This window comes from Botrytis cinerea, chromosome 12 (assembly GCF_000143535.2).
Source record: "Botrytis cinerea B05.10 chromosome 12, complete sequence".
Classification (NCBI taxonomy): domain Eukaryota; kingdom Fungi; phylum Ascomycota; class Leotiomycetes; order Helotiales; family Sclerotiniaceae; genus Botrytis; species Botrytis cinerea.
The window spans coordinates 938015-951907 of record NC_037321.1 but is presented as its reverse complement, the minus strand read 5'-3'; the positions used below and the strand labels follow the sequence as shown (position 1 = coordinate 951907).

Sequence of the window (13893 nt, the reverse complement as noted above, 5' to 3'; positions counted from 1 at the left end):
TAAGTAGCTTCAACCGCGCTAAAAACATTTGCAGGGATATCATCGGTCCGTCTATTAATCCGGACTCCCCGGCAGAAAATGTTGATAGTACCTACCGCAGAGAGCTATTTGCGATTGAAGTAAAAATCAAAAGACAATACGATAGATAAATTTGGTTGACGTATTTCACCAATTTCACCAATTTTCATATCAATCATGTCTGATCGAAGGAGAATAAATGGTCCCCCTGGTGGAACAAATCCACCAGTATTTTTAAAGTATCTTACCAAAGATTCAAAGAATCGTCCAGAACGACCTTCGAGGAACAGGCAACCCAATGTTTTGAGGAAAATCTGTATGTACATACCAATTTTGATACCAGTAGTTCTCAGCTCATCTTCAATCAGTTTTAAAAACCGGTGTAACACCATCAGCCTCAGGATCTGCATATCTCGAACTTGAACCATCTCAGCCCTCGAATCAATCTGCTCCAGGCCTTGCTTCCCTCTCTACATCCGGTCTCAAGCTTGCATGTACCGTCCATGGCCCTCGACCATTACCTAAATCTGCCGCATTTTCACCACATATGATCCTACAGACGCATGTCAAATATGCGCCGTTTGCAGCGCGAAGAAGACGCGGATATGTCAGAGACACAAGTGAAAGGGATCTTGGAGTGCATCTGGAAACCGCATTGAGAGGTGTAATCATTGGTGATAGATGGCCTAAGAGTGGAGTGGAGATAAATATTACGATTCTTGAAGGGGAAGAGGACCATTGGTGGGGTGATGATAAATCTTTCGGTTCGTTGACTGCCGGTGGATGGGGTATGATGAGTGTTCTCAGTGGCTGTATCACTGTTGCTTCTGCAGCTATTGCCGATGCTGGAATCGATTGTGTTGATGTTGTTTCTGGCGGAGTCGCCGCATTAGTACGTTCACCGGCCACTCCAGAGCAGGATGGTTCTACCGAATTGGTTTTGGATCCAGTACCATCTGAACATAAGGAGATTCTAGCTGCATGTATTGTGGCATATCTTCCAGCTCGAGATGAGATCACAGACCTTTGGGTGAAAGGAGATATTAGCCACTCAACTGAGTCTAATACTGATGATCCATCTTATGAAAAACTTACGGAGAATGCGGTACAGGCAGCTTTGGGTGCACATAGAGTTCTCATCGGAGCTCTAAAGGAAACTGCAGATATCAAATTCAGAAGATGAAACTGTACTTTTAATCGTTGCTCGTGTTTTTGAAAGTGGAGTTTTTGGGCGTTAGAAAAGAGAGTAATGATCAGTCAACATTGGCTTAGGATCAACAAGGCGTTAAAGGAAATCTGGACCTTATTGCATAAAAGCGAGGAGTTTCTCGTGATCTTTCGAAAGTCAGGCTTCGATATCTACATTGAATGATTACAGAATTGTCATTGTTCATTTTCAAACATGGATACACATTCTTCTTGATACACCCTTTCTACAGGATTGATTCTATATTGTATGTTCCAACATTTAAATTGTCTGTTATCCTTTGAATGAACAACATTTCAAAATTCCAAGTGAAGCCCTTTCAGCATTTTTTACAATCAAAGAGCACCACAAACACTCCCATCTTTATGTAGAGTTTCAGAAATCATGTATGAAGAATACCTTTAACGTATCTCCCAAACAAGCACCAAGCTTTCACTTTACATAAAAAACAAGCAATATCTCGAGCCAAGCTGCATACCAATACCCTCCCAAAAATCAAAACATCTCCAGACTCCATCGTTTCATTCATGTGTCCACAGTTCGCTTTCATCATCTTGCAGCATATAGAAGACCAAACTTCCCATATCCCAAATCAACTTGATGAAGATTTTGAAGAGATTCTTGATTACATTCTCAAACACCATACTTGAACATTCCAACACAACACACTATTGTAATCTCACTATCAAATCACATCTTCGAAATCGCTGGAAGATTCTCTCAATATCACTCAGGAAGGCAGATCAGCAATCTAGTTACTTGTCAACTATCAAATTCGGTAGGCGAAAGAGTGAGAAGGAAAAGGGTGTGAAGAACAACAAATATGCCTTCGAAAATTCAACTTGATGAAAATCTCGTCTTTTTGTATATTTGTCTCCAGAAATCAGATATGAAAACTGTGAGTAAATTTCTAGACAGTGTTTATTGTTAGTGCATTGATTATATATTCTCATCTTTTCAAACTACATATCTCTTAAACACTATCCAATTTTTAATCCCCCGTCCCCTTTCCCCCCAACCGAATCACAGCGCATAATTTTCCTTCCTCCCTCTCTCTAACTTTCTTCCCATTCTACAGATTGATTTTGCAGCCGTAGGCCAAACCACTAATCTCAAATCTCCTGCTGCACGCATGCGCTACACGAGACTCAAACGCCAGATTGAAAAGGGGGTTATTGGGGCGAATGCGAATATTCATCTTGGGAGTGGGAGTGGGAGTGGGGAGAGGGGAGGGAATGGAGAGGAGAAGGAAAGAAGGAGGGAAAAGAGGGAGAAGAAGATGAGGGAGAAGAAGGAGAAGGGGGAGAAGAAGGAGAAAGGGGATGTGAAAGATTGGGATAGTGGGGTGATTGGAATGGGAATGGGAATGGCATTGAAAACAGATGGTGGAGTGGAGAACAAAGAAGGAAAGAGGAAGAGGGAAATCGAGGATACCACAGAATCCGACGCAGATGCGATCTCGGAGCCAGATTTCCAGCTCCAAGGATGGAAAGCCTTTATACTCAACAACAAAACCTCTCCATTCCCCCCATCCATCCGACTTTCCACATACCCGCAGCCCAACCACCTTCCTCACGCACCCATACCCATTTACCCCGCCCCTTTCACTCCCCCCTTCAACAACTCACAACCCGACATCTCCCAGCCCACCTCCCAAGCTCTCCTGAACCAACTCCCCTCCCAAACACCCTCCTCCCACTCACTCACCCCCCAAATCAAACTTGAACCCTACTCCCCCTTCTCCTCTTTCTCCTCCTCCTCTACCGAGCGCAGCCTATCGAATTTCCACGAGCGCACCGCCGCCACCCAAAACAACAACGAAAACGACGACGCAGATTCCGAAGACGAGATGCCGCTTGCGAAACGGAGGGGTAAGGATACTCAGCACAATTCTCCAAACGAAAATGAAAAGGAAAAGGAAAATCCAAATCTGAAGAGAGAAGCATGGCCACGTGCGAACACGTCGAGAATCGCAGATGCATATACCGACGCACATTCTCATTCTCATTCCCACGAATATTCCAAGATGCCGGATCCATATCAAAATGGAAATGGAAATCCAAATGAATACGCACGTACGCATACACATCCACATCCTGCACCTCATCCCTCCCTCGAATCCCATATCTCTACATACCCGTATCCCAACCCCTACCCCTACACCACACCCTACAAACCCATCTACACACCTCCCAGCTTCCGGCACGAAGATTTCTCAACCTCAAACCTCACACTCCTAGCACCCTCTTCATCTCCCTCTTCAACTCCCTCACCCTCGCCCCCAGAATCTCCATCCCCACCACCCTCTAACGCGCCTCTCCATCTCCACTCCCACTCCCAACCCCCCACCTGGACCGAAACATATCAATCCTATCGACATCTCTGGGGTGCCGAGCGCATGGCACGATTATCGCCTCCTTCTCTATCCACACCACCTCCCCCGACCACTCCTCCTCGACACCATACCCTCAACCCCACACCGCACTCCAATTTCCCTCCTCTTTCCCACTCCCGATCACAATCACAATCAGCTCATCCCAATACTCACTTATCATCGCCACAGTGGTGATTGACCGAATACTCGGTTCGGGTCTGGTTTTATTGGTTTAGATGGGGGGTTGGAGGAGGATGGATGGGATTGGATGGGGTGAGATTAAATCAGGCGAGATCAAGTTAGATTGGATCAAATAGATTTGATTCCATTATCTATCTATCCTTTTCGAAAGAAAGAAATCGGTACCTTCGCTTCTGATTTCTTTTCTTCAATTACTTTCCTCTAGGTGAGAAACCAAATACAAATGAGAAATGAATACTGTAGGAACAATTCCATCACATTCTCATCTAATCCATTAAAAACTTATCACTGGCATCCCAAAATTGTGCATGAGAAAACGAGTGTATATATCAACTGAATTAATTAATTCGGCGGCATACTTTGATGATGCCTCTCATCTCATACTCTATGTGCACTACAGATATACCATCCATCTATTCGCAATCACCACATCAAGATTGCGTTGGCAACCCCATGCATACCCTAAGAATATTTATATACAAAAGTCCTTCTCAGTGATAGACCTAATATCCACAAGCTGCGCCATATGTCAAACCAAGCTTGCAGTCATTCTTTCTCAATCAGTACCATCCCTCATTTTCAACGCCAATTTTCAACTCCCATTCCATTCCAAGTAAAAGCGCCATGCTAAAAGAAGAATATATGATAAAATAAGTATGAAGGGAAAGGTTCCCCGATTTCGAAGTAGAACCAGTTACCTCATTGACTGGTCCATCGGTTTATTCATTCTCAAATTCTCGTGTCATGACTCTTCAAGCGGTGTCATTAGGGGACTTTTCCTTGTCGGACTACCCGTTCTACTTCTTCTTCCTGCGCCCAAAGAATGTAAAGCAGGTGCCAATCTTTCTCGACTTTCTGTTCTGACGACTAGACCACTTCTATTCCATGCATTTGGCAAGCCGCTTCCCAGACCGAGGCCAATACCTTGGCCATGCTGCGAATTATTATCGAAATAATTAGCCGCCTCAAAATTAACCACATTCAACTTTGGCGTTGCCAATCCAGAAGATCTTCCTACCCGAGATCCTTCACTTCCGTCCGAATTATCGTTTTCCTCGGATGAATCGATGTCACCTAATTCGAACTCAGCAGCGGCATCACCATCTTCCAATACTCGTTCATAGCTAGTAGAGCCTCGAGATCCAAATAACTTTCCTGCGCCGAATAAACCGCGAGAGCCTTTCTTTGGGCTACCTGGCCGACGGTTCCGACGTAAAATTGTATTGACACCCCTATATAACCGAAGTCTTCTATCTCTCTTGCGGAATAGATAAGCGAAGAGTGCTAAAAGAAAGAAAAACAAGAGAAGCCCGGGAGCGGATCGAGAATGTGCCTTTTCAATGAGATCATCGGCTGCATCAGACCAATCATCGTCGTCCTGAGGTATAGGATTTGCATTAGAACCAGCCAGTTGAAAGTCTGTAGGGACCCCCAAAGTATTACTTCCAAAGCCGACCGGTAGGGCATCCTCACTTGCTGGAGGAACTTGTCCAGATGCATACAATATCATCTTTCCCAATGTCCAACTGACTTCTACTCCATCAATCTTGTCAACTGCTTGAAATGGATCCAAGAAACCTTTGCCTTTCGAGTGAAGCATCATTTCCTTTGTCGCATTGTAATTTGGTCCCGGCTTCTCCAATCCAACTCTTGGTACCCCAATTCCGTCGTGAAGAACATTAATCAACCATGAAGCTTTGAAGCAAACTTCTTGCGCTGTCTTGACATCCACTTTCTTTCCCCATTTCTTCTTCTTCTTCACTTCTGCCTCGATGTCGTCCCATTCCTCACTACAGAAATCTTTTACCAAAGCTTGATATTTTGTGAAATCATAGGCTCTATCTTTGTGTGACATCTCGAAAACCTCATGAGTTGTGTGCCAATACTCAGAAACTCCGACGAAATGGTTGACGTCGAAATCGATAGCAGGAACGTGTTGTCCGTGAAGCAAGCAAGGTTTGTCGGCACAAGGGGCATCTTTATCCAACAAGGGATATGTCGCCGCTAAGCATTGATCGAATTGACCGGTACCTAATAAGATTGGGTTTTTTCCTGTGGGTTTCGAGCCGTCAACAACATCTCCATCCAAGGTTGTTTTGAGGCCAGCTGGAAGACATGGGTCGAGCAATTCTTTGGTATCCTTGGTATAAGAAGCGTCCTTCAAACTTTCGATGAAGCGATGTCTAGCTTGGTTGACACCAAATCCTAACCATGTTGTAGTGAAAACTTTATATTCCGCGGGTTGTCCATTCATAGTTCGCATTCGTAATAACTTGAGGTCATTTGCATGTTTTTCGGCTTCAGTAGTATTGGGCGCAAATGCAATTTGCGCTGACGCTCCACCCATATCTAAAAATCCATATGTATGGTGCCCTTTGCCATGGGCATGTTCCTCTGGTGTGTCGAAACCTCCGAGTAAATAATTTGCGGCGATCCATCCATACAGTCCTTCTGTTTCACCGGGGATAACTTGGATATGTAAACCACAATCTGGTAAGTCGAATTTTGTATGCTTTTGGGCATAGGCGCAAATCTCGGATAGAAGCACATTTTGTTGAACCTGAGGTAGTAGTCGCATACCAGCTGTTGCCATCAAGAATATTGGTGTATCGGATACTTGATCTTTGGGGACGATATCGAGAGCGTGGTCGAGGAGCTGTTGTAAATGTTCTGGGCCAACATCGTTAGGCCTTTCGCCGAACGTCGATACGCCTGGTTTAATCTTCTTCGTCCACTTCTTGTCGGTTTCTAGCCTGGGTAAACTTTGTAGGGTAAGGGCATCGGGATTCTGTAATGCTTTGGCACTATTAAGCCATCTATAGATGTGAACTCGAGTGCCTGACGAACCCGCGTCCAGGATGACACCATATCGCCCTATTTATTGAAAGTTGTTCGTTAGCAAAGGTTGGTTGTGGTGTAAGTACAGCTGATGGATCAATTAAAGGGCTAATTTACATTTACCCATGAGGAGAATGGGGATCGATTGAAATTGGTGAAAGGTATCGAGGTGACGAGAGGTGATGAGAGTCGAGGTGAGTTGGGGGAATTGATGGGAAGGGTGGTTGGGTTGGTATGCTTGATAGGGTGATTTCTTCAATTCCTTATCTCTTCGATATTTCGCGAGGATTAAGATTACGGTTGTATATGCATGTGTGAGGTGAGATGAGATCTGATGTGACGTGAGGTCAGTCAGCTTTCCTTCAGCTCAGTCCTTATATCGTTCGAAGATTGGCGAGTAGTGTTGAGATTATGAATTTGAATGTATTCGGACGAAGTTTCAATCGGGAAGAGCGAAAGGGGGGGGTGTGCGGTATGGTATGGACGGAGTAGGACGATGAAAACGAACGGAATGATCTTCAATTAATGAAACTATTGAGATCAAAGCAAGGACGAGACTGTGTACATGAAGACAGGTTGTGAATTAATTAATAAGAAGGGTTTAATAGTTGGGATCCTCCTTCGTATTGCGATGGCGACGAGATATCTACCAGGCAGATGGTCTGCATGAACGAGTGTGAATGAATGCGGATATGAACGTGAAATTCAAATTGAGTGGTGGTGGTGGATTGGTGACGATTAGGTAATCGTGCTAGGGAGGTCCGGATTGTTTTTGCTGCAGGACCAAGACGCTACGGGCGCATTAGTCAGCACCGCTCAATATGGTATAAACGCTTGGGGAGATTGTAGGACGTGATTGGACGAAGATGGGAAGATACACGGAGAATCGACAGATTCGGTAAATGCGACCCGATTTATGCCTTAATATGCATCGACGCACCGGTGGCGATCTAAGGCCACAAGATCTATATTTAAAACAGCCGCCATTAACCTTATTGGGAATAACCTTTGCACCCAGTCCACCAGCATGGCGCACCATCATCATTCCATACATTGATTCCATCCACCAACCAATCGTTCCGACTCTAATCACTCCCTCCCCCCCACGCCCACTGAATCCACCAAACAACCTTCTTTTCTTTGGGCATTGAGGGAACCCCCTCCTTGAAAAGTTGGGGATAACGATACGAGTCTGCCAATGGTTCTCTCTTTTGATTCGACTATATTGCTTATCGTCCCCGCGCTATACATGTACGGAAAACCCCAACTTCAAAGTTTGCATGGTGGTTACAACTTGCTACATATCAATACGAAAGGCCACGTAATTTCGTGCCTTCTCCAGGATCTACTGAAACTTCAACCAACTGGCCGTTGCAACCACTAGCTGCTTGCTCAATCATCAATTCCGTAGTCTTTCTAGGACCTACACACACTTACACCCTCGTCGCAGATATATCAACCTTCCTATAACGGGGTTGAGATAGCATGCAAGTTTATCCAGCAATCACATGTGGCTTCAGAGTGGCTATCTTGTTGATCAAGAACTTTACTCGCTGACATCTCATTCTTCTCGTCCTCGCCTTGAATCTCACACTTGCTGTGCACAAACATACATAAGCATGTACTGTCTATTCGTCTCTTTTCTGAAGACTGAGATAGTTCTCAAACCACAGTTGGAAAGGGTGCAATGCCGCGCAATGCATGGACGTGCGCCGTCTGTTCTCGTGACATTGGATGAATGTCAAACAGCACCAACCACATATACTTTGAAGATGTTCACCCTCCATAGGGAATGATTGGAAGCATAAGGTGTAGAACGTGAAGGCATTTATACTACTTTCGAATGGCTAAAGAGGCTAGAATCCACTTCGTATGGAGTGAAAACTCTACTAGTACCGATTGAGACTAGCTCCCTTGACATTGCTACTACCACAGAATCATGAATAACTTCAATGTGTAATCTATAAATGTGGTGGATGTTCTCGAAATTCCCAAACATTGATTTTTGTGTTTGGCACTCTTATTAATGCAGTTATATCGAAATTCTATGTCATACTCTACTTACTACTGGTGAAGCTCTGACCAAATGATTGAGTTTGTAGACTGTAGGCGGTCTCGATCGTCATAATTGAACATTCCCGTGTCAATCATTTTGTTTCTGGGGGGAATAGAAAAGCGTGTTTGCCTAGAATTTTCATTACTGGCCACACTCTTTTTCTATCTATTAACGTATGACGGGTGCCTATTGTTAGTAGAATGTTCATGTCCCTATCCCAACATTCTTGCGTTGGTTTTTAGTTAAATCCTCAGCCGGGTCAGATATAGATAACTTTTTGTCATTTTTTCCTTTATTGTGTTCAATTCCCCAGTTTTACGGCCCATGAAACTGTGCTACCTAGCATATCTAGAGATGCCTTTGGCGACGGTACACAACGGGAAGGTCTCGACCTACGAGTTGGTATCCACAGGTTCCACTTCTTATTTTTGTACGTCTTCGAAATGTCCAGTTCTGAACAATCTGTAGGCTTCAACAATTGAAGATCGAGCATCGTACAAATTTGTTTATGGGTTGAACGAGTTGGCCAAAATTCTACACTATAAGAATAGTTTGATTGCCCAAATAGTATTCATCAGAATCATCAATACTACTCTACAATCGTCTTCTTGCATTGAAAGCCAAGTCCACAGCTTAAATAAATCTTGCGGTATTCAGCTTTCGTAGGCGCAGGATAAAAATACAGACAGCTATCGAGCTTTCAATAAACACTTCAGATCAAAATGCTTTCTGAAGAGGAAATCAATCTTTGGAACGCTCAGAATGAACAAACGGCACGTTCGGCAAGAGGAAGCCGGCATTCTAAATCTTCTGGGCATGGATCGAGACAACCTAGTTCTGTAGGTTCTCATCCTGCATCGTTTAAAGGACCACCTCCAATGGCTCCAATGGCTCCATCTAAAGTACCATCCGCGAAAAAATCGGCAGTAACGAGGCGGGGTGTGAAAAAGGTTAGAGGGACAAGTGTCTGGAGTCAAGATGAGGAAGACTCGGATGAGGAAGACTCAGATGAGGAAGACTCGGATGAGGAAGACTCGGATGAGGAAGACTCGGATGAGGAAGACTCGGATGAGGAAGACTTAGATCAGGAAGACTCGGATGAGGAACATTTATCAGTATCGAACCACAAAAATAAACGAGATGATACAAGAGCTCGTACGGACCCACGTCATAAAAGATCACCAGCACCGAGCCATACGAGTAAACGAGATGATACAAGAGCTCGTAAGGAACCACGTCATGAAAGATCACCAGCACCGAGCCATACGAGTAAACGAGATGATACAAGAGCTCGTAAGGAACCACGTCATGAAAGATCACCAGCACCGAGCCATACGAGTAAACGAGATGATACAAGAGCTCGTAAGGAACCACGTCATGAAAGATCACCAGCACCGAGCCATACGAGTAAACGAGATGATACAAGAGCTCGTAAGGAACCACGTCATGAAAGATCACCAGCACCGAGCCATACGAGTAAACGAGATGATACAAGAGCTCGTAAGGAACCACGTCATGAAAGATCACCAGCACCGAGCCATACGAGTAAACGAGATGATACAAGAGCTCGTAAGGAACCACGTCATGAAAGATCACCAGCACCGAGCCATAAGAGTAAACGAGATGATATAAGAGCTCGAGACTCGGTTGAGGAAGACTCGGGCGAGGAAGACTCGGGCGAGGAAGACTCGGGCGAGGAAGACTCGGGTGAGGAAGACTCGGGTGAGGTAGACTCATCAGCATCGAACCACAAAAGTGGAAAAGGTGATGGAAGAGCTCGAGACTCACATTATAAAGGATCAGTAACATCGAACCACGGAAGTAAACAAAATAAAGGAAGAGCTCGAGGCTCGGATCACTTTGAAAAGCGAGATGGTGAAAGTAAAAATGAAATGCCTCAAGAACCAAGTTCAATGAAAAATGGCGATCAACCTCGAAATTCAAATCCCCATGAGGGACCAAGAGGAGATGATAGAAAATCTGTCCATGCGGATTCCGTAAATGGTGACACAAAATCTCAAAAATCCACGCAATTCAAAGCAAACACTCCGGGATGGATAAGAGAAACTAAAAAACCTTCCAAATCGATAGCAGGTGATTCTAAAAAGAGTCCTAAGAGTGTTGTGGGATATACAAGAGATAGGGTCGGATCTTCAAGATCAAAGAGTAATCATGGAGATGGTAAGAGAGATGATGATAAAAGTCAGAAGGGAGGTGAAAGTGGAAAAAGAGATATTGGAAAGTCCCCAGAATCAATAAAAGATGGTGGGAGAGATGGCAAGAGGGATGATGATAAAAGTCAGAGGGGAGGTGAAAGTGGAAAAAAAGATATTGGAAAAAGAGATATTGGAAAGTCCCCAGAATCAATAAAAGATGGTGGGAGAGATGGTAAGAGAGATGATGATAAAAGTCAGAGGAGAGGTGAAAGTGGAAAAAAAGATACTGGAAAAAGAGATACTGGAAAGTCCCCAGAATCAATAAAAGATAGTAGGAAAGATGGTAAGAAAGGGGCTTCATCAAGTGCAGATAAAAGTCGAGCCAGCCCACTTAAAGACATTCAAGAAGACTCCGAGGGTTCTGAAGAATTGGATCTCCAAAGAGCTGATGCTCGGAGACCCAAAAAATCGGCTACGATCGCATCGGATACGCCATCCAAGGAACCTGAAAAGCCTAAAAGGAAGGGGGAGTATACCAGAAAAACCGTACCGAAAGGGGCGAAAGTCATATCACCAACACGTGGGTTTGCAAGGAAACCAAGACCAGAAGATGCTAGGTGGGCCTGGATAGACCCTAAGGTGAAGGTAGATAGCAAAAAGAGAGCCGAAGATTGGGGTTACGATGCATGACAAACTCCTATTGCGAGCTAAGAAAGCTAGAAGGTTGACTGTTAGACGGAGCTATCTTGGGATTTTTGCTGGACGTTTTGCTTGGGTCTATACGAGTTGATTTGGGGCTGAATATCTTGTTGGCGTTTTTGGGGACTTTGTTTAGATTTGCTTGTCTTTTTGTCGTGGGATATTTTTGGAATTAATAGATTAGATATCAATAAATTGTTGCAGTCTAATTAACTTTTCTGAGAGTGTGTGTGTGTGGGTGTATTTGTATTTGTGTGTACCGCCTCCTTATTTTCTCTCCAGAACGTTCGTGCAGTGCAAGATATTATAAAGATAAGCTCATCTTTAGAGAACTAGTCTTCGGGGACAAACGCGTACGAAATTACAGTATGGGATTATTCAAACGTTATCATTCTGTGCACTACACCCGTATACTCGCACACTCGACGTATATGCATGATATTTCGCAAAACCTCTAGAGCGCTATTAATGTTTTGTGTAGTGGTTAACTTAGTTCTAGACCTGCAGTCAAGAACGAACGCGATAGATGCGAGAAAGCTAAATGGGAAGTAATTAAATTTGTAGATGCTAGAGAAATGTGCATCGAGAGATGGATAATTGGATGTCGAAGTAGCTATACATTGAACCACTTGGAAGCCTACTTACTGCATGACCGGTATATATTAGAATAGTCTTTTGTTTCCATATCATAATTTTTTGGGGGTATGTTGCATTCAACAGTTCTGCAATCAAATTGATTTTTAGATTCACATGAAACTTGATTATCACTACGACAACATTTCTTCGCCATTTCCCCCTCGATTTTAAGGGGCCTCTCTCTCTCTCTCTCTCTCTCTCTCTCTCTCTCTGAATTTTGAATTCAAAATGCTGCGTTGTATATCGACTTCCAATCTAGACTTCCAGTGACGTCCTGACCAGAAAACATCTCGATCTTGAAACCGGCCCCTTTCTTCATTATCCCAGAAGGATTACAACCGAAAGTTTGAAACGCAGGCAGGCTGGCCTCAAATCAGGCCATGGCTCTACCAACATTCAGGTAAAACTAGGGTCCCAACCCTCAAAGCATGGTCATGGCCATGGTCATGGCCACGACCTTTAGATTCTGTCTTAGACCTCGAATTTTTAGATCTGCCTACTAGGCACGATTCTGTTATTCATAACTTGTTGTTCCAGGGGTTATTATTGGATTCAAGCTCAAATAAATCTCTAACAGGTGAAATTTAGAACTGGTCTACATAGGTCATGCACCGCATACATAGACAACCACATAGATACATTGTAGAAGAAGTATAGTTATGTTGTTATTATGCTTCAGACATTTATCCTAGATACAAAGACCTATATATCTCTTCAAAGTCATGACCATCTGCATACGATATTAAATTAAGCACATCACATCACAGAACATCACATCACATCCAACCATATCATATCATATCAACTCCTCTCTTTGAATAATCACTTGACTTGACTTAAAAATCCATTCACCACATCCCCATTTTCACTTTTCGAAATTAAAATTCCTTCCCGAACAATAAAATAACAACATCAGCGAACTAGCCTCGAGAAAAGTTACTTTTTGATACCGCAATCTACAGACAATAAAAGACGTACCTATCAACCCAACTTGAAAAGGCTAGAAAGCAACGGTAGAGCCATAAAGTCAATAATCAATATGACTAGTAGAGGTGGTAAGTCTAGACGCAAGCCGTCGATTAGAGGAAGCGATTGAGAAAACATAGAAGGGAAAAAGAGAAAAGCGAAAGGCCTACAAGAGGAGGAGGGTAGTGATCTAATCACAGTGCCAGCACGTAAGAGTCTTCTGGTCATGGTCCTGCCGTTCCTAGAACTCCCAAGAAGAAAGATCACAAAGTCCCTGTAAAAATGTCTTCAGGTGAAAGTAGTGAAGAATTGGAAACGGAGAAAAATCAGACGATATTGATTCCCAAAAAAGCAATTACTTACACTAAACATAAGAATCCTAGTGTTTCTGGATATGGAGAAATAAGTTATTCTGAATTGAACGAAGCTAGTGTTTCTGTATAAAAAAAACCAGAAAGCCCATATTACCAGGAGTGAGCCCTGAAAGCACTTTGCATGACGGGAATCGCGGCCTGGCCACCCATGAGAGTAATACAAGTTAGCATGTATCTGGCAATCTAATATTGAAGATTTCTATACTATATCAGCATACAATGATGATTGGATTATCCATTGCAATACATATAAGCTATATTATATAAAACTAGTAACATAACAAGACAAAGATGAACATTCCCACTATGGATTTCTAAGCGTTTCGATTGCATTTCCTTGAAAATCTAGAGATATTCAATGAATTCAA

The 13893-nt window shown here is 43.4% G+C and overlaps 4 protein-coding genes across 5 annotated transcripts; 3 read left to right on the top strand and 1 right to left on the bottom strand.

The window, feature by feature from the left end:
- Positions 1-116: 116 nt before the first annotated feature.
- On the top strand, positions 117-1501 carry Bcmtr3. Its single transcript, XM_024696335.1, has 2 exons — positions 117-334; positions 387-1501. The coding sequence occupies exons 1-2, from the start codon at positions 196-198 to the stop codon at positions 1199-1201; spliced, it is 954 nt and encodes a 317-aa protein (XP_024552143.1). The 5' UTR covers positions 117-195; the 3' UTR covers positions 1202-1501.
- A 457-nt stretch (positions 1502-1958) lies between these two features.
- BCIN_12g02710 (hypothetical protein) lies at positions 1959-3896 on the top strand. Its single transcript, XM_024696334.1, has 2 exons — positions 1959-2123; positions 2304-3896. The coding sequence occupies exons 1-2, from the start codon at positions 2049-2051 to the stop codon at positions 3792-3794; spliced, it is 1566 nt and encodes a 521-aa protein (XP_024552142.1). The 5' UTR covers positions 1959-2048; the 3' UTR covers positions 3795-3896.
- Positions 3897-4121: 225 nt separating this feature from the next.
- Positions 4122-7310, bottom strand: BCIN_12g02700 (hypothetical protein). Its single transcript, XM_001558084.2, has 2 exons — positions 6756-7310; positions 4122-6674 (listed from the first exon to the last, which is right to left on the bottom strand). The coding sequence occupies exons 1-2, from the start codon at positions 6763-6765 to the stop codon at positions 4543-4545; spliced, it is 2142 nt and encodes a 713-aa protein (XP_001558134.1). The 5' UTR covers positions 6766-7310; the 3' UTR covers positions 4122-4542.
- A 1961-nt stretch (positions 7311-9271) lies between these two features.
- BCIN_12g02690 (hypothetical protein) lies at positions 9272-11771 on the top strand. 2 transcript variants are annotated; one of them, XM_024696333.1, is made up of 2 exons: positions 9272-10908; positions 11116-11771. In XM_024696333.1, exons 1-2 carry the CDS (start codon positions 9417-9419, stop codon positions 11538-11540), a joined length of 1917 nt encoding a protein of 638 aa, XP_024552141.1. In that variant the 5' UTR covers positions 9272-9416; the 3' UTR covers positions 11541-11771. The 2 variants fall into 2 exon arrangements, with proteins under 2 accessions (XP_024552141.1, XP_001558132.2); XM_001558082.2 differs by having other exon boundaries at positions 9272-11771.
- Positions 11772-13893: the final 2122 nt, after the last annotated feature.

Bases quoted from the DNA above. Each gene is read 5' to 3' on its own strand.
- BCIN_12g02710 (XM_024696334.1), top strand. From the start codon at position 2,049: ATGCCTTCGAAAATTCAACTTGATGAAAATCTCGTCTTTTTGTATATT. The intron at 2,124-2,303 runs GTGAGTAAATTT...CCCATTCTACAG, and splicing joins AGAAATCAGATATGAAAACT to ATTGATTTTGCAGCCGTAGG.
- Bcmtr3 (XM_024696335.1), top strand. From the start codon at position 196: ATGTCTGATCGAAGGAGAATAAATGGTCCCCCTGGTGGAACAAATCCA. The intron at 335-386 runs GTATGTACATAC...ATCTTCAATCAG, and splicing joins CAATGTTTTGAGGAAAATCT to TTTTAAAAACCGGTGTAACA.
- BCIN_12g02690 (XM_001558082.2), top strand. From the start codon at position 9,417: ATGCTTTCTGAAGAGGAAATCAATCTTTGGAACGCTCAGAATGAACAA.